This window comes from Pelophylax lessonae (genome assembly GCF_965119305.1).
Source record: "Pelophylax lessonae genome assembly, chromosome: 6".
NCBI classification, from domain to species: Eukaryota; Metazoa; Chordata; class Amphibia; order Anura; family Ranidae; genus Pelophylax; species Pelophylax lessonae.
This window is the reverse complement of record NC_138773.1, coordinates 297362816-297386173: the sequence shown is the minus strand read 5'-3', so window position 1 is coordinate 297386173 and position 23358 is coordinate 297362816. Positions and strand designations below refer to the sequence as shown.

The 23358-nt window shown below is 39.5% G+C and overlaps 1 protein-coding gene across 1 annotated transcript in view; it reads left to right on the top strand.

The window, feature by feature from the left end:
- TMEM163 (transmembrane protein 163) overlaps window positions 1–23358 on the top strand; it is a 307309-nt gene that overhangs the window by 150863 nt on the left and 133088 nt on the right. The window contains exons 3-4 of the mRNA XM_082260950.1: window positions 5037–5080; window positions 22929–23020. Coding sequence (XP_082117076.1) covers window positions 5037–5080; window positions 22929–23020 — 136 coding nt within the window. The remainder of the gene's footprint in view (window positions 1–5036; window positions 5081–22928; window positions 23021–23358) is intronic.

The following is a 23358-nucleotide window of genomic DNA, read 5'->3' as shown; positions in this document are numbered from 1 at the left end:
TGGGAGAGATGTGCAAATGCACTACAAAGGACTCCTCCTATATCTACTTGATGGTGGACTCTGATAGAGTACAGGTGTGTGTGGGGGGTGGGATGCTCAACCTCATAAGTCTGGTCAGACCGAATACATAATAAACCAGCAAGGAGTGTTGTCTCCAAGGGTTAGAGAGGCTGGATTCACCCCTTTTTTTATGGATAGTGTAGGAGGACCCACTGATAATGGGGTACTTTGACGTAGTGGTGGGCTTGAGCACGATATGGCCATATGGTGGGACCAAATCCCCATTTTTATTTATGGATTGTCTCCATATTTGATAGTCATTTCTTTTGCATGTGTGCGCTATTCTTTTTTATTATTATTATTATTAATTATTTTTTTACTTGGGTTTGGGTGCTTGTTATTATTATATTATTAGTAATATTATTATTATTATTATTATTAATATTATTATTACTAATATTAATAATAATAATAATGTATTTCATATTTCTAAAGGTTAGTGGTAATTATTATTTATTTATGTATTATTACATATTATTGTTTTATTTTATTTATGTATGATGATTTTATGTTATTTGTGTATTTATTTTACATTTATTCATGTATTATTACTATTTTATTTTTTACATTCTTTCATTTGAGCAGAAAATCACGCAAAAACGCGTCAATGGCGCAATATTATTACTGATATTATTAATAATAATAATAATAATGTATTTCATATTTCTAAAGGCTAGGGGTAATTATTATTTATTTATGTATTATTACACATTATTGTTTTATTTTATTTATTTATGATGCTTTTACGTTATTTGTGTATTTATTTTACATTTATTTATTCATGTATTATTATTTTATTTCTTACATTTTTTTCTTTTGAGCAGAAAATCGTGCAAAAACGTATCATGGCGCATTTCCATTAATTTCTATGAGACTAAAAACGTTCCAAAAAATGCTTTAATCTGCCCGATTGGAACTCCAAAAAAAGCTCCAGCACTGTTTTGAGATTTAGGCGTTTGGCTTCAGGCGACTTGGAGTGAAGATGTGAATCATCTCCATAGAGAATAATTGATTTTCTCTCCTCCAGGGTTTTGGAGCTTCAAGCTGCAAAACGCTGAGGTGTGAACGGGCCCTGACTGCAGAGAAGTGGGTTCAGGCGCCGCACTGTCTGGTCTACAGGGATTTGTGAATCTTAAGAGCGGCTGACCAGAATTAGAATTACACATTTTTGGATGGTTTAACAGTACATAGGTTTTTATTAATAATGTGTATTTTGTTATTGGCTTGTATCTATGCCTATGGTGTTATTTACATAAAAATTATATTTTAGAGAAATCCTGTGATTTGCCCATGCATGGATTAAAGGAAATACTCAGTACTTTAAGTTCACACAATTGCATGTGTTCTCAGCACACGAGAGAAGCATGCTGCTGTTTAGCAGATGCATAATTGTGTCAATTATTGGCACTCCATGTATTTGTAAAACGCCCATGTTTTTGTGCAAACAAAATTGCATGATGCCACAGCACCATGCGATTCCATGCGGTGTGATTTTTAATAATGGTCCAGGACTTTTTTACCCACATTTCTGCTGGGAGGGCAGACTACCCTTCTACCCTACTGGCAGACCGCAGCTCACACAAGTGTGGAGGAGCTTGGCAATCACTCTTGTGACAGCACTTATGGTTAGTGATTGGCCCAGAACTGTCATGTGGGGCCAGAAATAAGTCACCAGCCCTGTGTAAGCTTTGTGGGAAGAAAATTACCACGTCAGTGGTATCTGAGGGAGGCAGAATAGTGCCCCATCAATGGTATCTGAGGGAGGCAGAATAGTGCCCCATCAATGATATCAGTGGGAGGAGGAATAGTGCCCCATCAATAGTATCTGTGGGAAGAAAAGTACCCCATCAATGGTATCAGTGGGAGGAGGAATAGTACCCCATCAATGGTATCAGTGGGAGGAGGAATAGTACCCCATCAATGGTATCAGTGGGAGGAGGAATAGTACCCTATCAATGTTATCAGAGGGAGGAAGAATAGTACCCCATCAATGGTATCAGAGGGAGGAAGAATAGTACCCCATCAATGTTATCAGAGGGAGGAAGAATAGTAGCCCATCAATGTTATCAGTGGGAGGAGGAATAGTACCCCATCAATGGTATCAGTGGGAGGAAAAATAGTACCCCATCAATAGTATCAGTGGGAGGAGGAATATCCATCAATAGTATCAGTGGGAGGAGAAGTACCCCATTAATGATATCAGTGGGAGGAGGAATAGTACCCCATCAATGGTATTAGTGGGAGGAGGAATAGTACCCCCTCAATGGTATTAGTGGGAGGAGGAATAGTACCCCATCAATGGTATTAGTGGGTGGAGGAATAGTACCCCAACAATGATATTAGTGAGAAGAATAGTATCCCATTGTTGATATCAGTGAGAAGAATAATACCCCATCAATGATATCAGTGGGGAGAATAGTACCCTATCAATGATTTCAGTGAGAAGAATAGTACCCCATCAATGATATCAGTAGAAAGAATAGTACCCCATCAATGGTATCAGTGGGAGGAGGAATAGTACCCCATCAATGGTATCAGTGGGAGGAGGAATAGTACCCTAGAAATGGTATCAGTGGGAGGAGGAATAGTACCCCTTCAATGGTATCAGTGAGAAGAATAGTACCCCATCAATGGCATTAATGGGAGGAGGAATAGTACCCCATCAATGGTATTAATGGGAGGAGGAATAGTACCCCATCAATGGTATTAGTGGGAGGAGGAATAGTACCCCATCAATGGTATTAGTGGGAGGAGGAATAGTACCCCCTCAATGGTATTAGTGGAAGGAGGAATAGTACCCCATCAATGATATTAGTGGGAGGAGGAATAGTACCCCATCATTGATATCAGTGAGAAGAATAGTACCCCATCATTGGTATCGGTGGGAGGAAGAATAGTGCCCCATCAGTATTATCAGTGGGAGGAGGAATAGTACCCCATCAATGGTATCAGTGGGAGGAATAGTACCCCATCAATGGTATCAGTGGGAGGAAGAATAGTGCCCCATCAGTAGTATCAGTGGGAGGAGGAATAGTACTCCCTCAATGGTATCAGTGGGAGGAGGAATAGTACCCCCTCAATGGTATTAGTGGGAGGAGGAATAGTACCCTATCAATGGTATTAGTGGGTGGAGGAATAGTACCCCAACAATGATATCAGTGAGAAGAATAGTATCCCATTGTTGATATCAGTGAGAAGAATAATACCCCATCAATGATATCAGTGGGGAGAATAGTACCCCATCAATGATATCAGTGAGAAGAATAGTACCCCATCAATGATATCAGTAGAAAGAATAGTACCCCATCAATGGTATCAGTGGGAGGAGGAATAGTACCCTAGAAATGGTATCAGTGGGAGGAGGAATAGTACCCCTTCAATGGTATCAGTGAGAAGAATTGTACCCCATCAATGGTATTAATGGGAGGAGGAATAGTACCCAATCAATGGTATTAGTGGGAGGAGGAATAGTACCCCATCAATGGTATTAGTAGGAGGAGGAATAGTACCCCCTCAATGGTATTAGTGGAAGGAGGAATAGTACCCCATCAATGGTATTAGTGGGAGGAGGAATAGTACTCCATCAATGGTATCAGTGAGAAGAATAGTACCCCATCAATGGTATCAGTGGGAGGAATAGTACCCCATCAATGGTATCAGTGGGAGGAAGAATAGTGCCCCATCAGTAGTGTCAGTGGGAGGAGGAATAGTACTCCCTCAATGGTATCAGTGGGAGGAGGAATAGTACCCCATCAATGGTATCAGTGGGAGGAGGAATAGTACCCCATCAATGGTATCAGTGGCAGGAGGAATAGTACCCCATCAATAGTATCAGTGGGAGGAGGAATATCCATCAATAGTATCAGTGGGAGGAAAAGTACCCAATTAATAATATCAGTGGGAGGAGGAATAGTACCCTATCAATGGTATTAGTGGGAGGAGGAATAGTACCCCCTCAATGTTATTAGTGGGAGGAGGAATAGTACCCCATCAATGATATCAGTGAGAAGAATAATAACCATCAATGATATCTGTGGGGAGAATAGTACCCCATCAATGATATCAGTGGAAAGAATAGTACCCCATCAATGGTATCAGTGGGAGGAGGAATAGTAGCCCATCAATGGTATCAGTGGGAAGAATAGTACCCCATCAATGGTATCAGTGGGAGGAGGAATAGTACCCCCATCAATGGTATCAGTGGGAGGAGGAATAGTGCCCCCATCAAGAGTATCAGTGGGAAGAAAAGTACCCCATTTATGATATCAGTGGAAGGAGGAATAGTACCCTATAAATGGTATTAGTGGGAGGAGGAATAGTACACTATAAATGGTATTAGTGGGAGGAGGAATAGTACACTATAAATGGTATTAGTGGGAGGAGGAATAGTACCCTATAAATGGTACTAGTGGGAGGAGGAATAGTACCCTATAAATGGTATCAGTGGGAGGAGGAATAGTACCCCATCAATGATATCAGTGGATGGAATGGTGCCCCAAGTGTGCGTGGGCGCACAGGCTAACGTGCAGAGACATTTAGAGGCAGGAAACAAAATGCCAGACGACCCTAACATCAGCGTTATAAATGTCCAATGTGCATTAGGGCTTATGCTCATATTTTATACTTTTAGTTATTTTTTTTAGTTCTGAATATAAATTTAAAAAAAATGCAGATATACTGTACACATACACTGGCCGTACACAGTAGATTTTTGTTTGAAAAAGAGTGTTTATTCAATCTTCTAATGGTTAGGGGGGCAGAATGGAACATTTTTCCTACACAAATTTTTGTATGAATATTCCCGTCCAAACATCTACTAGTGTATGGCCAGCATAAGCACCCTTTATTTAATAAGGCCGTTTATCATTGGACTTTTCTCAATAGATATTTAGATAGATATTTGCTCAATAGATTGTTTTATGTTGAAAATGTATTTCGGCACACCATAAATCCAACGTATCTTTTTCTCTCTGCAGCTGTCTCCGTGATGAGATACAGCGCTTCATCCTTTGGATTTGCAGTAAGTAGCCTTTAATTGATGTGACTTAATAATCTGCAATGCTATTATTATAACTGCCCTCAGGAGGCGCCCTGGGAATTGGATTCAGCGTTATGTTATAAATAGGAAGAGGGCGATAATTGTTGTAATGAGTTATCAGCTATAAAATAGGTATAGATTTATTTTCAGTGTTTTTGCCTTCGTTGCACATAAATTACTTTAGGGCATGTTTACACTTGTGTGTGATAAACTTCCTGCAGTTTGATAAGATGTAAGATTTGTTCAAGCGTGTTTTCATTTAAAGTGAAGCTCAACTGTATCAGAGCACTACAGATTGAAAAATCCTATTTAATTCATTTTTTAATATCGAAAGCAAACTCACCCATCCATCCTTGTCTCCATGATTTATTTGCTGAGAAATTACTTTAACCAGTTCAGCTCCAGGACATTTTACCCCCTTCATGACCAGCCCATTTTTTGCTATTCAGAGCTGCGCTACTTTAACCACATTAAGACCGCCCGCCGCAGATTTACTGCGACAGACAGCCTCTCCTGCGCAAACCGACGTAGCCCTACGTCGGTCACAATCATTGTGATGGGGGACAAGCGCGTGCCACGCTTCCACCCCCACTAGGCAGCAGGGATGCCGATGCATGGGGCGGGTGGCCGGGATTGCTGCCGGCCACCCATGATCGCTCCCCGCTGAGAGAGAAGGATGGGCAGCTGTTGTAAATTTTTGTGAATCTGTTTCTAACTAGGCCATGTATATGTCTTTATATGATCAATAAATATATTTTTGACTTTTTAACCGCTTGCCGACCACCTGCCGCATATATGCTGCGGCAGGCTGGCACGGCAGCGCGATTCGCCGTACCTGTATATCAGTTCGCCGGAGCGCAGTGATTGCCGCTTGGCACCCGCGATCGCTCCCCGCTGAGAGAGAAGAACGGTCAGCTGTAAACACAGCTGACCGTTCTTCTCTCTGAAATGATCACAGGGCGCCTGGGATCCTTCTATATAGGATCAAAGGTCTCTATGATCATTTCACAAGCCCAACTCCCCCATACAGTTAGAAAACACTCCCCTAGGCTCACACTTAACCCTTTGATCACCCCTGGGTTAACCCCTTCCCCGTCAATGTCATCATTACAGTAACAGTGTATATTTTTAGCACTGATTACTGTATTAGTGTCACTGGTCCCCCCAAAAGTGTCAAAAATGTCAGTTAGGGGTCCGATCCATCCGCCGCAATGTCGCAGTCCCGCTAAAAATCGCTAATCGCCACCATTACTAGTAAAAAATAAATAAATAAAAATGACATAAATCTTTCCCCTAGTTTTTAGATGCGATAACTTTTGCGCAAACCAATCAAAATACGCCTATTGCGTTTTTTGGGTTTTTTTTTTTACCAACAAATATGTAGCAGAATACAAATTGGCCTAAAAGGATGAAAAATGTTGAATTTTAAAAAAAAAATTGGGAATATTTTATAGCAGATAGTGAAAAATATAGTTTTTTTTCAGAAATGTTGCACTTTTTTGTTCATAGCACAAAAAATAAAAATCGCACAGGTGATCAAATACCACCAAAAGAAAGCTCTATTTGTGGGGAAAAAGAACATCAATTTTATTCAGGTACAGCGTCCCACGATTGGGCAATTTTCCGTTAAAGTAACGCAGTGCCGAATCACAAAAAATGGCCTGGTCATTAAGGGGGCAAATCCTTCTTGTCCAGAACCGGTTAATTGGTGCAACACTGTACCCAAATTAAATTGATATCATTTTTTTATCACACAAATAAAGCTTATGTTTTTGTTTACAACTTTTTTTATTAGGTGTAAAATAATAGTACAAAATACATTTCAAACATTATGAAGAAAAAACTTACATTAGAATAAACTGAATATAATTAGCAATGTTTTATTTAGTCTTTCGGATAATTGATTCTATATATCCACTATCCCGCTGTAAATTGAAATTTACAATGTTTATCAAAAAGATGAATAAGAATATAGGATTATTACTTTATACTATAAGCGCCGGTTCACATTACCGCGACGCTACTTCCAGGGGCGACCTCCGAGATCGGCCTCGGAGCGGCCGCCACGGACTTCATAACATTGAAGTCTATGGCGGTCGCCTCCTGGTCGCCCCAAAGAAGCTCCGGACCTTTTTTTTAGGTCGGATGGCGACTTGTGTCGCTCCTATTAGAACGGGTCCGCAGCTTCCCTATGGGAGGCGACCTGCGGCGACCTGTGAGGCGACCAGGTCGCCTCACAGGTCGCCCTAGTGTGAACCGAGCCTAACAGTTTTGTATTGCTCTATCCGAAGTACCATGTTTTTATTTTTATTTTTTGTAACGAACCTAACAAAATAGTATTTATATACTTTTTGTATGTCAAATAGAACTTTCTTTTGGTGGTATTTGATTGATTGTCACTGGGTTTTATATTTTTTTTTATGTAAAAACAGTTTTTACCTTCTGCTACAAAACATATCCCAAAACATTTACAAAAAAAAACAAAACAAATTTCTTTATAAATTTTGGCCAAAATGTATTCTGCTACATATCTTTAATAAGGGGCAGCTTAAAAGTCGCCTGACTCTGAAGCCGCCCCATACAGTGCGACTTCAGCGTGGCTTGCAAACGACTTCCTTAACTACTTCAGCTCCGGAAGGTTTTACCCCCTCAATGACCAGGCCATTTTTGTGATACAGCACTGTGATATTTTAACTGACAATTGCGCGGACATGCGACGCTGTACCAAAATAAAGTTGATGTATTTTTTTTCCCCACAAATAGAGCTTTCTTTTGGTGATATTTGATTACCACTGCACTTTTTATTTTTTGCGCTATAAACAAAAAAAGACAGACAATTTAAAAAAAAAAAAAAACAATATTTTTTACTTTCTGCTTTAACCACTTAAGCCCCGGAGGATTTGGCTGCTAAACGACCAGGGGGTATTTTGCGATTCGGCACTGTGTGACTTTAATGGACAATTGCGCGGTCGTGCGACGCTGTATCTAAACGAATTTGGCGTCCTTTTTTCCCCACAAACAGAGCTTTCTTTTGGTGGTATTTGATCACCTGTGCGATTTTTTGATCATGCGCTATAAACAAAAAAAGAGCGTCAATTTTGCAAAAATAACAATATTTTTTACATTTTTTATATGAAATTCCCCCCCCAAAAAATGTAAAAATCAAAATTTTTTAACATTTTCGGCCAATTTGTTTTATGCTACCTATGTTTGGTAAAAAAAATTGCAAAAAGCGTATTTTGATTGGTTTGCGCAAAAGTTATCGCGTTTACTAACAAAGGGAAAGATTTTTGTCATTTTTGTTGTTTTTTTTTTAACGCGTAATGGCGGCGATCTGCGATTTTTTTTGCGGTACTGCGACATTGCGGCGGACAGATCGGACCCTTGACTGACATTTTTGACACTTTTGGGGTTACCAGTGACATTTCTACAGTAATCAGTGCTATACATATGCACTGTTACTGTAAAAATACACTGGCAGTGAAGGGGTTAACTTTTTTTGAAAGGGAGGGGCTATGTGTGTCCCTAGGGGCGTGCTTTCTACTGTGATTGGCTATGGCTTCAGATGTATGAAGAGTGATCAACGGTTCTACATAGTAGAACCGTATGATCATCCTTCATACACAGGGGAGAATGACAGGCAGCTTGTTTACACAAGCCGCCTGACTTTCTCCCTCTCCCCCGCCGATCGCAGAGTGACCGGCGGACATCGGGTCCGCCGGTCACACGCACGGGGGGGTCCGTGATCACGCGGGAGCGCGCCTCCGGGGGCGTGCGCTCGCTCCCTAGACCCTCACAAGCTAGTGATGTAGCCCTACATCACTTTGCCTGTGAGGGGCTGACTGCCGACGTAGATCGGCGTTAGGCAGTCGGCAAGTGGTTAAGCATTCCCAATAAAAAAAATTTAAAAGTCAAATTTTTTTTCAATTTAGGCCAATATGTATTCTGCTACATGTTTTTGGTAAAAAAAAATCCTAATAAGTTTATTTTGATTGGTTTGTGCAAAAGTTATAGCGTCTACAAACTATGGGATACATTTATGGACTTTTTATTTTTTAAATTGTTTTTACCAGTAATGGCGGCGATCAGCGATTATTAGCAGGACTGCGTCATTGCGGTGGAGGAATCTGACACCGGAGTGACACTTTTTGGGGACCAGTGACACCGATACAGTGATCAGTGCTAAAAGACTGTTACTGTATAAATGTCACTGTCAGGGAAGGAGTTAACACTAGCTGGGATCAAGGGGTTAAGTGTGCTCCTAGGGAGTGCTTTCTAAATGTGGGGGGGAGTGGATGTACTATAGGAAAACAGAGATCTGTGTTTCAGCTTATCTGTACCTATACATGATTTCCCAAAGACAACCTCTGGATATGGCAACAAAAGTGTGTTTGTGTGTTGAGCACTAACCCTACCTGTAATCCTAACACTAACCCTTCCTGTAATTCTAACACTAATCCTCTGTGTAACCCCAACACTAACCCTACCTATAATTCTAACACTAACATTTCCTGTAACCCCAACACTAACCCTACCTGTAATCCTAACACTAACCCTACCTGTAATCCTAACACTAGCCCTCTGTGTAACCCCAACACTAACCCTACCTGTAATTCTAAAACTAACTCTTCCTGTAACCCCAAACCTATCTGTAATCCAAACACTAATTCTACCCTATGATCCTAACACTAATCCTTCCTGTTACCCCAGTACTAGCCTTACCAGTAACCCTATCACTAACCCTTCTTGTAACCCCAACACTAACCCTACCTGTCACCCCAACACTAACCCTACCTATAATCCTAACACTAACCCTTCCTATAATCCTAACACTAACCCTTTCTATAATCCTAACACTAACCCTCCCTATAATCCTAACACTAACCCTACCTATAATCCTAACACTAACCCTACCTGTAATCCTAACACTAAACCTACCTGTAATTCTAACACTAACCCTCTGTGTAACCCCAACGCTAACCCTACCTGTTATTCTAACACTAACCCTACCTGTAATCCTAACACTAACCCTCTGTGTAACCCCAACACTAACCCTACCTGTAATTCTAAAACTAACTCTTCCTGTAACCCCAAACCTATCTGTAATCCAAACACTAATTCTACCCTATGATCCTAACACTAATCCTTCCTGTTACCCCAGTACTAGCCTTACCAGTAACCCTATCACTAACCCTTCTTGTAACCCCAACACTAACCCTACCTGTCACCCCAACACTAACCCTACCTATAATCCTAACACTAACCCTTCCTATAATCCTAACACTAACCCTCCCTATAATCCTAACACTAACCCTCCCTATAATCCTAACACTAACCCTTCCTATAATCCTAACACTAACCCTCCCTATAATCCTAACACTAACCTTACATATAATCCTAACACTAACCCTACCTATACTCCTAACACTAACCCTACCTGTAATCCTAACGCTAACCCTTCCTATAATACTAAAACTAAACCTTCCTATAATCCTAATACTAATCCTTCCTATAATCCTAACACGAACCCTTCCTATAATCCTAACACGAACCCTTCCTATAATCCTAACACGAACCCTTCCTATAATCCTAACACTAACCCTTTCTATAATCCTAACACTAACCCTACCTATAATCCTAACACTAATCCTTTCTATAATCCTAACACTAACCCTCCCTATAATCCTAACACTAACCCTACCTATAATCCTAACACTAACCCTCCCTATAATCCTAACACTAACCCTCCCTATAATCCTAACACTAACCTTACATATAATCCTAACACTAACTCTACCTATACTCCTAACATTAACCCTACCTGTAATCCTAACGCTAACCCTTCCTATAATACTAAAACTAAACCTTCCTATAATCCTAATACTAATCCTTCCTATAATCCTAACACTAACCCTCCCTATAATCCTAACACTAACCCTTTCTATAATCCTAACACTAACCCTTCCTATAATCCTAACACTAACCCTTCCTATAATCCTAACACTAACCCTCCCTATAATCCTAACACTAACCCTCCCTATAATCCTAACACTAACCCTTCCTATAATCCTAACACTAACCCTCCCTATAATCCTAACACTAACCTTACATATAATCCTAACACTAACCCTACCTTTACTCCTAACACTAACCCTACCTGTAATCCTAACGCTAACCCTTCCTATAATACTAAAACTAAACCTTCCTATAATCCTAATACTAATCCTTCCTATAATCCTAACACGAACCCTTCCTATAATCCTAACACGAACCCTTCCTATAATCCTAACACGAACCCTTCCTATAATCCTAACACGAACCCTTCCTATAATCCTAACACTAACCCTTTCTATAATCCTAACACTAACCCTACCTATAATCCTAACACTAATCCTTTCTATAATCCTAACACTAACCCTCCCTATAATCCTAACACTAACCCTACCTATAATCCTAACACTAACCCTCCCTATAATCCTAACACTAACCCTCCCTATAATCCTAACACTAACCTTACATATAATCCTAACACTAACTCTACCTATACTCCTAACATTAACCCTACCTGTAATCCTAACGCTAACCCTTCCTATAATACTAAAACTAAACCTTCCTATAATCCTAATACTAATCCTTCCTATAATCCTAACACTAACCCTCCCTATAATCCTAACACTAACCCTTTCTATAATCCTAACACTAACCCTTCCTATAATCCTAACACTAACCCTTCCTATAATCCTAACACTAACCCTCCCTATAATCCTAACATTAACCCTACCTGTAATCCTAACGCTAACCCTTCCTATAATACTAAAACTAAACCTTCCTATAATCCTAATACTAATCCTTCCTATAATCCAAACACGAACCCTTCCTATAATCCTAACACTAACCCTCCCTATAATCCTAACACTAACCTTTTCTATAATCCTAACACTAACCCTACCTATAATCCTAACACTAATCCTTTCTATAATCCTAACACTAACCCTCCCTATAATCCTAACACTAACCCTACCTATAATCCTAACACTAACCCTCCCTATAATCCTAACACTAACCCTCCCTATAATCCTAACACTAACCTTACATATAATCCTAACACTAACCCTACCTATACTCCTAACATTAACCCTACCTGTAATCCTAACACTAACCCTACATATAATCCTAACACTAACCCTCCCTATAATCCTAACACTAACCCTCCCTATAATCCTAACACTAACCCTCCCTATAATCCTAACACTGACCCTCCCTATAATCCTAACCCTAACCCTACCTATAATCCTAACACTAATCCTTTCTATAATCCTAACACTAACCCTCCCTATAATCCTAACACTAACCCTCCCTATAATCCTAACACTAACCCTCCCTATAATCCTAACACTAACCCTACCTGTAATCCAAATATTAACCCTTCCATTGTGTTACTGCAAATGAAAAGCTCTGCATCCAGCCTTAGGGCTCATTCCCACCACTGCATTGCAGTGCGCTGAGATGCAAAACTTTGCATGCAGTACATTTTCATGGGTTGAGGATACTTTTGAATGTGCTTCCTAGCAGAAAGGTTTTCAATGTGCAACAACATTGTGGAGCGAATGAATCCTTAAAAACTCATTAGGAACCCGTAACCTCATTTACCTGCTGCAGAACCTGGTAAGTTCCCCTTAAGCACACCAAAGCAGCAGCAGACATGGCTGTAAATAAACCGCATCTAAGTGCACTTATAGTCAAGGTATATGGGAGTAACAATATAAAGTACAGCCATTAGCGCCGGTTTTATGGACACTTAATAAGTGCTGTAAAGTGCATAAAAGCCCACAAGTATGAATGGCTGAGCTCAGATAATAAAAATACACAAACGGAGAACTAAAATGTATTAGAGAAAATATACTTTTATGGTTTAGTGGTTCTTTAAATAACTGATAATATCCAAACAATGAACATATATTACATAGGAATATTTGCAGGTTTTAGCCAATTTTCGGCCGATATTGTGACAGCACACAATCCCAGTTTAACCTCCATCCTTATTTTCAAACTCTTCCTCCTGGAATACAATCATTTTTCAGAGTGGTTGATCCTGTTGGATACAATTGGGTGAAACTATTTCTGTTTTTCTGATACAAGGGGAAGAGTTGATGAATGGCTGGATACATTTTTAATATATCTTCTCTGTTTGTCTGCACAGCATAGATTGGAACTCCAGCCAAAATTTCTAAAATAAGTCTACACCAAAAAAGAATAGAACTAGGCACTTCCTAGGATGGCACTCAAAGGATGTACAGTCAACATATACACTACTGTATATTACCAAAAGTATTGGGACGCCTGCCTTTATACACACATGAACTTTAATGGCATCCCAGTCTTAGTCTAGGGTATAATATTGAGTTGGTCCACCCTTTGCAGATATAACAGCTTCAACTGTTCCGGGAAGCCTGTCCACAAGGTTTCGGACTGTGTATATGGGAATGTCTGGCCATTCTTCCAGAAGCACATTTGTGAGGTCAGGCACGGATGTTAGAGAGGAAGCCTGGCTCGCAGTCTCCGCTCGAATTCATCCCAAAGGTGTTCTGTCAGATTAAGGCCAGGACTCTTTGCAGGCAAGTCAAGTTTCTCCACCCCAAACTCACTCATCCATGTCTTTATGGACCTTGCTTTGTGCAGTGGTCCAAATAAATGGCGTGGGGTTGTTTTTCAGGGGTTGGGCTTGGCCCCTTAGTTCCAGTGAAGGGAAATCTTAAGGCGTCAGCATACCAAGACATTTTGGACAATTTAATTTTCCAGGTCCTTCTTATACATTCTTGTAGGATTGTATTTAGGTGGTAAAAAGGTTGCCATATCTTTCAGCTTTATAAGCCTCTTTGCTCTGAAGAACAACCCTCCCCCCCTTGCCTGCAGGTATGATGTGGTTAATAAATCTGACATTTTTTTATATGTAGCACAGACCCCTATCGGGTCCCACTGATTTCCTCCAGGTTCTCCTCCTGTTTGGGTGTACAGGCAGCCTGGCACACAATAACTCAGATAATCTCACACCTCAATGACCAGGCAGGTAATGTATTTTTGTGCTTAAATGCTCATTGAACTTGGTTGGGGTGCGGGGTGGGCTATGGAATATTCAGAATTTAGTGCACACCAGAGGATACTCTTTGCCCTGTCTACTCTTTTCAGGGTAATCCCCCTCTTGGCAGAGACTAGGAACGCAAGCAATACTAGAACCCAAAGTAAGGTCCACTCCCAGTTCTGCAACTTTGGAGTGGTTGCTCAAGATATTAAAACAGCACACTCACTTGGATCCTACATCAAGGCCTCTACTCACAATGTTTGCGGATATTTGGATTCCTCAGTCCAATATCAGGCAAACACTTCTCCTGTGAATCTCCTGGCCAGATCCTAAGTGAACCCCCTTGATTTGTCTCCAACTTCTTCCAGAAAATAGGCCCCACAGCTCCTATTGAGCTGGGACCTCCATGAACTCCTGCAAACTTCTGCTACAAAACCCAGAAGGGCAGCATCCCTTCAGGCTAGGATCTTCTCCTTCTGGACAAGAACCCTGCTGCTCAAGGCCCCTACACTATTTATGCCCTCCTCCACCACCTACTGGGTATTCTCCCCCAGGAATCTGCTGAACCTACATAAATAGTCAGGCCAAGGGTCTGCCTCTTCCAACCGACTACATTCTATAATCCACTAGAAGGCAGGGAGAAGAAGTTGAGCCTACAGTGAGTGAGACCCAGAACAGCCAAAACGAATCACACACCGCTTTAAAGATTACAGAGGAGCTAAAGAACTAGATGTACCTGAGCCTCTCTAGCAACCTGTTTTAGGAGGATGCTCCATATGTGTTGAATTTATCTTCCCTGAGTGCAATCCTACAAAGTCCCTAGTTTTTCTTTTTCCTAGTGTTGATTTTGAATGCAGTAATAAACCTTCCCCTGTGTAATTTACATTTTTGTTTGGATACCAGCCAATCGTAGCAGTCCCCACAGTAGTTTACAAAATTATGATTGTTATTCTTTGTACCACAATGAGACTATTTCAAAGATATCAACTGCTTTCTACCATTCGAGATGAGCCATTGTTCTTCACTGCTCATGGTTAATTTATAAATTCTTATTTTGTCCTTGAATATATTTGGAGAGAATTCTCAAAACCTGTATATTTTTAAGCATTCACCCAGTCTCAAATTTAAAGGGCTTTTTCTCTTTTTCTTTAGAGTTGCCTTTCTCAAGGTTTTTACATGGAAGAACCCTTCAAATAACTTTCAGTTCTTAGGAAAACCTTAATAAGAATTACTATATCCACAAAAAATAAAAAAAACTTCAGTCTTTAGAACCACTTTAACCACTTTGCCACTGCTCACTAGACCTACGTCGCCAGACACTCCCCTTTCTCGGCGGCGCGTGCGCCACCGTAGGCTCGCTCCCGCTGTATTCAGTCACAGCGGGAGTCGGGCCAGGGGAGGAGCAGCGGCGATCGCCGCTGCTCTTCCCCGATCGTCAGGGAATCGAGTCTGGAGATCCGCCCGCTTGTGTAAACAAAGCGGGCGGATATCCTAAGTGGCAGGCAGGGTCAGATTGCAGGGTTCAGCATAGTTGAACCTGTGATCTGTCCCTGTGTCACTCAGTCACCTCCCTCCACACATGTCAGTAAGCACCAGGCATACATTAACCCCTCCCTCTCCAATAAAATTAACCCCTTCCCTGCTAGTGTAATTTTTACAGTAACAGTGCATATGTATAGCACTGATTACTGTATTAATGTCCCTGGTACCCCCAAAAGTGTCAAAAATGTCAGTCAAGGGTCCAATCTGTCCGCCACAATGTCGCAGTCCCGCAAAAAAAAATTGCAGATCACCGCCATTACTCGTTAAAAAAAAACCCACCAAAAATGACAGAAATCTTTCCCTTAGTTAGTAAACGCAATAACTTTTGCGCAAACCAATCAAAATACGCTTATTGTGATTTTTTTTTTACCAAACATAGGTAGCAGAAAACAAATTGGCCAAAAATGTAAAAAAAATTTGATTTTTACATTTTTTTGGGGGGAATTTCATATAAAAAAATGTGAAAAATATTGTTGTTTTTTCAAAATTTAAGCTCTTTTTTTTTTATAGCGCAAAAAGTAAAAATCGCACAGGTGAACAAATACCACCAAAAGAAAGCTCTGTTTGTGGGGAAAGAAGGACGTAAATTTCGTTTGGGTACTGCGTTGCATGACCGCGCAATTGTCAGTTAAAGTCGCACAGTGCCGAATCGCAAAAAGTGGAACAGGCGTAAGACAGCAAAATCCTAAAGTGGTTAAAGTAATGGATGAACAAGGGGGGAATTGTAGGTTTCTTAGGGGGAGACTGGTGCCCAAATTTATCTCATATCTCCTTACAGTTTCATTCACGTTAGTTTAAGAGTAACTCCACTTTTGTTAAGAAAAAAACATTCCTCTCCGGAAGATGTTGGTAACTCTAAGATAAAGTAGAATGTTGGGACTTTGAATATAGCAAATGAGAACACAGATGGAATAAAAAGGAAAATATATACTTTTATTGTTGTAAAAAACTCTAAAATATAGACAGTGCTTTTCTTGTTAAAAACTATTTTACATAGAGAAACCTTTTGGTAATTCTGAGCTACATAGGTATCAAATATATATATATCTTTATCTATCTATCTATCTATCTATCTATCTATCTATCTATCTATCTATCTATCTATCTATCTATCTATCTATCTATCTATCTATCTATCTATCTATCTATCTATCTATCTATCTATCTATCTATCTATCTATCTATATATATATATATAAATGCATAGATGGATGGTCTACATGTTTCATGCTTCTTAAGGACCATACATGTATAGTGATTATTTTAGATAAGGCTTTTACTACAATTGAAAAAAGAAAAAGGAAGAACAAAATATCAATATAAATTATTCAATATTAAACAAAATCATACAAACTATGAAAGCAAAACCATTTACAAAAGATTGAACTACCTTCAGTGATCATAGAAGGGTGAAACCCCCCCCCCCCCCCCCGCAAATCCACTACTAAGCCTCAGCAGACTTAACAAAGATGATGGTGATGAACCCAATATAATCCCTAAAAAATACCTCAAAAGCAATAAAAAGGTTAAGGTATTTTTAGGGTTTACACTGGGTTCATCACCATCATTTTTGTTAGGTATGCTGAGGCTTAGGGGTGAATTTGTGTGTTTTGTTTTGTTTTTTTCTCTCCTCCCCCCCACCCTCTTTCTTTGATCACTGGAGGTAATTCAATGTTTTGTAAGTGATTTTGGTTTCATACTTTGTATGATTTTGTGTAATATTGAATAATCCATATTGATATTTTGTTCTTCTTTCTTTTTCTTTTTTCAATTCTAGATATTAGATATAATAATCACATACAGTATATAGCCTAGATATAATAATCACAATACATGTATGGTCCTCCTGAAGAAGCGGGGGGATCCCACGAAACGCGTAGACAATCCATCTATGCATATATATATATATATATATGATACCTATGATACCAATAAAACTGTGTACAGTAAACCCCCCTCCATTGCGGGGGTTACGTTCCGGACCCAGCCGCGAAAAGTGAAAATCCGCAAAATAGAAAAACCCTATTAAAATGCATTGTAGGCATGTTTTTTACTGTCACTGTACGTGTAAAAGCATTTTAAGGTCTTTAAACACACTTTTAAAACAATAGAAACTCATTTAAACACATAAAAGATACTGAGAGACATAGCAAGAGCTATAGAAAACACAAAAATATTTCATTTTTAATGATTTATATAGTAAAATAACATTACAGAAAAAAACGCAATATACCGGGATCGCAAAAACTGAACCTCGATGGAGCGGGGGTTTACTGTATTTCTTTTTTAATTAATCTGAGTTCTCATTTGGCATATTCAAAGTCCCAACGTTCTACTTTCTTTGAGAGTTACCAATATATTCATGGGATGATGCCAAATTGAACTTGTCACAAGATCTTGTCACATTTTGAAATCAACCTCTCTGGATGATCTATGTACATTGCAGGGATTTTAACAGACTTTGTTGCAGATTTCTATCGTTTGTTATTCTGAAAAAAATAGCTGTATGTTTCTCTGTGTCCATGTGCACAGTGAATCTATATGGGAGTGGTTTTATAATTATCAATCAGCTGCTGCACCTGCAGGGCTCTAATGAGAAAGTTCTATGTACATTGCAGGGATTTCAACAGACTTTGCTGCAGATTTTTGTTTTTTGTTATTCTGAAGAAATAGCTGTATGTGTTTCTGTGTCCATGTGCACAGCAAATCTGTATGGGAGTGTTTTTTAAATTATCATTCAGCTGCTGCAACTGCAGGGCTCTAATGAGAAAGTTCTATGTACATTGCAGGGATTTTAACAGACTTTGCTGCAGATTTTTGTTTTTTGTTATTCTGAAGAAATAGCTGTATGTGTTTTTGTGTCCATGTGCACAGCAAATCTGTATGGGAGTGTTTTTTTAATTATCATTCAGCTGCTGCAACTGCAGGGTTCTAATGAGAAAGTTCTATGTACATTGCAGGGATTTTAACAGACTTTGCTACAGATTTTTGTTTTTTTGTAATTCTGAAGAATTAGCTGTATGTTTCCCTGTGTCCATGTGTACAGTGAATCTATATGGGAATGGTTTTATAATTATCAATCAGCTGCTGCACCTGCAGGGCTCTAATGAGAAAGTTCTTTGTACATTGCAGGGATTTTAACAGACTTTGGTGCAGATTTCTATCTTTTGTTATTCTGAAGAAATAGCTGTATGTTTGTCTGTGTCCATGTGCACAGTAAATCTGTATGGGAGTGGTTTTAAAATGATCAATCAGCTGCTGCACCTGCAGGGCTCTAATGAGAAAGGTGGCAGGGTCTGCATCTTTTTTAGACATGATTTCCCTTTGCGAGTATCATGCCGAAAATTACATTTGTGTTGCAGGGGATGCCCAAAATCTGATTGGTATCTTAGTGCAGACTTCTGGGAAAATCAGTGAGCCAATCACACAAGCAGGAAGTGACATTTAATAGTGGGGTTTCTGTTTCTGTGGTCTGGCGGTTGCTAAGTCTGCTGGGACCCGCTGATCGTTCAAGGCACAGGCAGAACGGCGATCTGCCTATGTAAATGAGGCAGTTCTGTGACAAGGGAAGGGTGTGATCTTGTGTTTTTGCTAGGCAGAAACACAGATCTCTGCCTTCCCACAGTACAAGCACCCCCCCCCCACACACACACAGTTAGCAAGCACTCCCTAGGAACACATTTAACCCTTTGATCACTGATGTTAAAACAGAACTTTTTCTTTTCATTTTGGATGGAGTAAGGGAGGGTTGTAACTAGTGATCAACCGATATAATTTTTTTATTGCCGATACCGATATTTTAGTCATCGCATATTGGTATCGGCCGATATTGGCCGATATTTTCGTACATTTAAAAAAAAAAAATTTTAAATTTCTTTTTCTTGACAGGTACTCTTGTGGGGGGATGTGGGGGTCCAAAAGACCCCAAACCCCTCCTCTGCACTTAAAAGCATTCAAAACGCCAAGTTTGGCTGTTTTTGAATGCTATAATTTTTTTGAATTTGGTGCCGAGTACCCGGAAGTGATTCCCTTTCCCGAAATATCGGCAATATCGGAAACCTCAGGGGCCGATTCCGATATATCGGGGAAAGTGCAGATCGGTCCACGATATATCGGCTTCTTTGCCGATAATCGGTCAATCCCTAGTAGTAACCCCTGTCAGATTTGTTTTTGCCATCTGTGTCCTATTGCAGAGATTTCCCTTCACTTCCTGTCCCATATAACCAAACAGGAAGTGAGAATAAATCCCTGCAAATTAAGGGAATTCCTTGGGCCCCCTAGATCACCAGAACTAGTGTCCCCATTGGAAGATTTCCCCTTTATTACTTTTCTGGGGACAAACCAACATTTGGGATTTTATTTTACTTTCACTTTCATTGATAATGGTAAACAGGACAAATAGAGAGGATGACTCTCCATAACAGGGACACAGACAGCAATAAAACCTGACAGGGGTTCTAATCCCTCTTCACTCCAAAACTAAAAAAATACATTTTGCCTTTAGTTATACTTTAACACTTTCCCTGCCAGTGTCATTAGTATAGTGACAGTGCATTTTTTTTTTTTTTAGCACTGATCACTGTATCACTGTCACTGGTTCCAAAAAAAGTGTCAAAAGTGTCACTCAGGGGATATTTTACTAAAACTGGTGCACTCAGAACATGGTGCAGCTGTGCATGGTAGCCAATCAACCTCTAACCTCAGCTTGTTCAATGAAGCATTGTGTCTGATTTATCAGCTGCATTATCGCAATCCTGCTATAAGCCCCGGTTCACACTAGGGCGACCTGTGAGGCGACCTGGTCGCCTCACAGGTCGCCTCCCATAGGAAAGCTGCGGACCCGTTCTAATAGGAGCGACACAAGTCGCTCCGACCTAGAAAAAGGGTCCAGAGCTTCTTTGGGGCGACCAGGAGGCGACCGCCATAGACTTCAATGTTATGAAGTCCGTGGCGGCCGCTCCGAGGTCGCGGCGCGCTGCTCGCACCGCGATCTCGGAGGTCGCCCCTGAAAGTAGCGTCGCTCCTATGTGAACCGGCGCTAAGTCACCATTACTAGTTAAAAAAATAAATAAATAAATAAAAATGTCATAGATATATCCCATAGTTTGTAGACGCTATAACTTTTGCATAAACCAATCAATATACCTTTGTTAAGATTTATTTTTACCAAAAATTTGTAGCAGAATATATATTGGCCTAAATTGATGAAGAAATTTGATTTTTTTTTTTTATGGATATGTTTTATAGCAGAAAGTAAGAAATATTATATATTTTTTTTTTTTTTCAAAATTGTCGCTCTTTTTTTTTGTTTATAGCACAAAAAATAAAAACCACAGGAGGGATCAAAAACCACCAGAAGAAAGCTCTATTTGTGGGGGAAAAAAAATGACATCAATTTTATTTGGGTACAGCGTCGCACAACGGCGCAATTTTCAGTTAAAGTAACGCTGTGCCGTATCGCACAAAATGGCCTGGTCATTAAGGGGGGTAAAACTTTTCAGAGCTGAAGCGGTTAAAGAAAAGCTAAGCGTCAAAAGACAAAATCTTAAACCCTTTCCTGAGTTTCCTAAAAACCAAGCAAGGTTAAAGGTAATGCCTTAATATGAACCTGTGTCTAGGTTATGCACAATTAAAAATGTACATATTCCTAACGTGTTTATATAGCCTAAACAGTTTTTTAGGGGTTAAAGGGCTTAATCTTCCTAACAGGAACACAGGCTGCAATATAAACTTGGCAGTGGGTCTATTTCTTCCCCACTCCAAAATCCAAAATTGTAATAAAAAAGTTTTATCTTTACATATACTTTAGGGTTAAAACAAGCCCCCAATGACTTATTTAGCTGCAGACACTGTGGAGCAATCCATCCTAAAAGAGGAACTTCAGTTCTTTTAAAAATCAGGTACTTATCAGTGCCTGTGTATAAGAAAGAAATGACTCCTGCGCTTGAGGGGTTGTTTTGCGACTGGTATGCGGAGAATGCGATTCAGGTTTAATGCGTTGTCCCGGCTGTGCTGCCACTCTCAACAGGTCGTGGTAACCCAAACAAGACTCTAAAAAAGAACGAACAGAGGGCGCACCAGCCTAGCGCATTATCTTTAAAACAATTTATTATACATTAAATTACATGCACATTATACTCACAAATCAAATGTGAAACACGGGCAAAAATGTACAATAAGGACCACCAAGAGTCTCTACTGAGCCTCCTCCGCCGGTGCAGGCCGTGGTGGGATGTGGGCCCCCCCAAAAAAAATGCTTACGTGTTTCGGGGTGTCCCCCCTTCCTCAGAGCTCTGAGCTATATATAGCAGTGAGGGTGAACCTTGACACCCCAGATGTTTTGGAACTACATTTCCCATGATGCTCAATTAAACTGCAGAGTGCGTGAGCATCATGGGAAATATAGTTCCAAAACACCTAGGGTGCCAAGGTTCGCCATCACTGCACTATAGTGTTAAAAAAGACCTGGGACCTCTTTGGGTGGGCCAAGAATAATAGTAATGCAACGGGCAAATGGTTCAAAACCCAGGCAGGTGGCAACCCTATGTGTTAGTGTCACAAACAATGTCAGTGTCAGTTAGTGACCCTCCCAGATAGCGTCTGTTAGTGCCAGATTGTCTGCCACCCTCACAGTCCAAGTTATATAGCGTCATACCTGTTTAAATTCCAATACATATTCCATAGTTTGTAGATGCTATAACTTATACGCAAACAAATTATTATACACTTAATGTTTTTTTTTTTTTTTTTTTTTTTTTTTTTTTTTTTTTTTTTTTTTTACCAAAGACATGTAGCAGAATATATTTTGGCCTAACTATATGAGGAAATTTTTTTTTTTTTTTTTTTATTGGATATGTTTTATAACAGAAGGTAGAAAATGTTTTTTTTTTTTTTTAAATGTTCAGTCTTTTTTTATTTATATGAAAAAAAAAAAGACACAGAGGTGATCAAAAACTAACAAAAGAAAGCTCTATTTGTATGAATTTCTTTTTTTTAAATTTCGTTTGTGTACGGTGTTGCCAGTTAAAATAGCGCAGTGCTAAATAACACAAAATGCCCTGGTCATAAAGGGGGTAAAACCTTCCGGAGGTCAAGCAGTTAAAACATTTTTAAAAAAAACAAAAAAAAAAACAAAAATGTTATTCTAATTAAAAATAAAAAAAATACTTGGTTGAATGTGTTCAGCTCATGACTTGTTTTATCTTTTAGTTTGATGCTGTCCTGGATGTTTTTTCGTCAGCGATAGTGTTATGGCGTTACAGCAATGCTGCAGCTGTACATTCAGCACACAGAGAATACATGTAAGTAGAAGAATTTATTACACAAAAATATCATTAATAGATAATCTCTGAATTAAAATAGCCTGCATTCATCATAACTGTACTTTGATTTTATAAAAATATTGAAAACATAAATGAAAGTTCTCCATATATACTTATTTAATTGAAATAGTATGTTAGCAGAAAAGCATATTTTTTATGAACATATATAACATATTTAACGTATGAACGTATTTAATAACATGGCTCAAAGGGAACAAGAATTAAAATTGTCAGTATTAGATAATCTGCAAGGAAACATGGGGCTCAACGCTATAAGAGGTTCCAAACCCAATGTTTTTTGGTTAATTTAGTTTTAC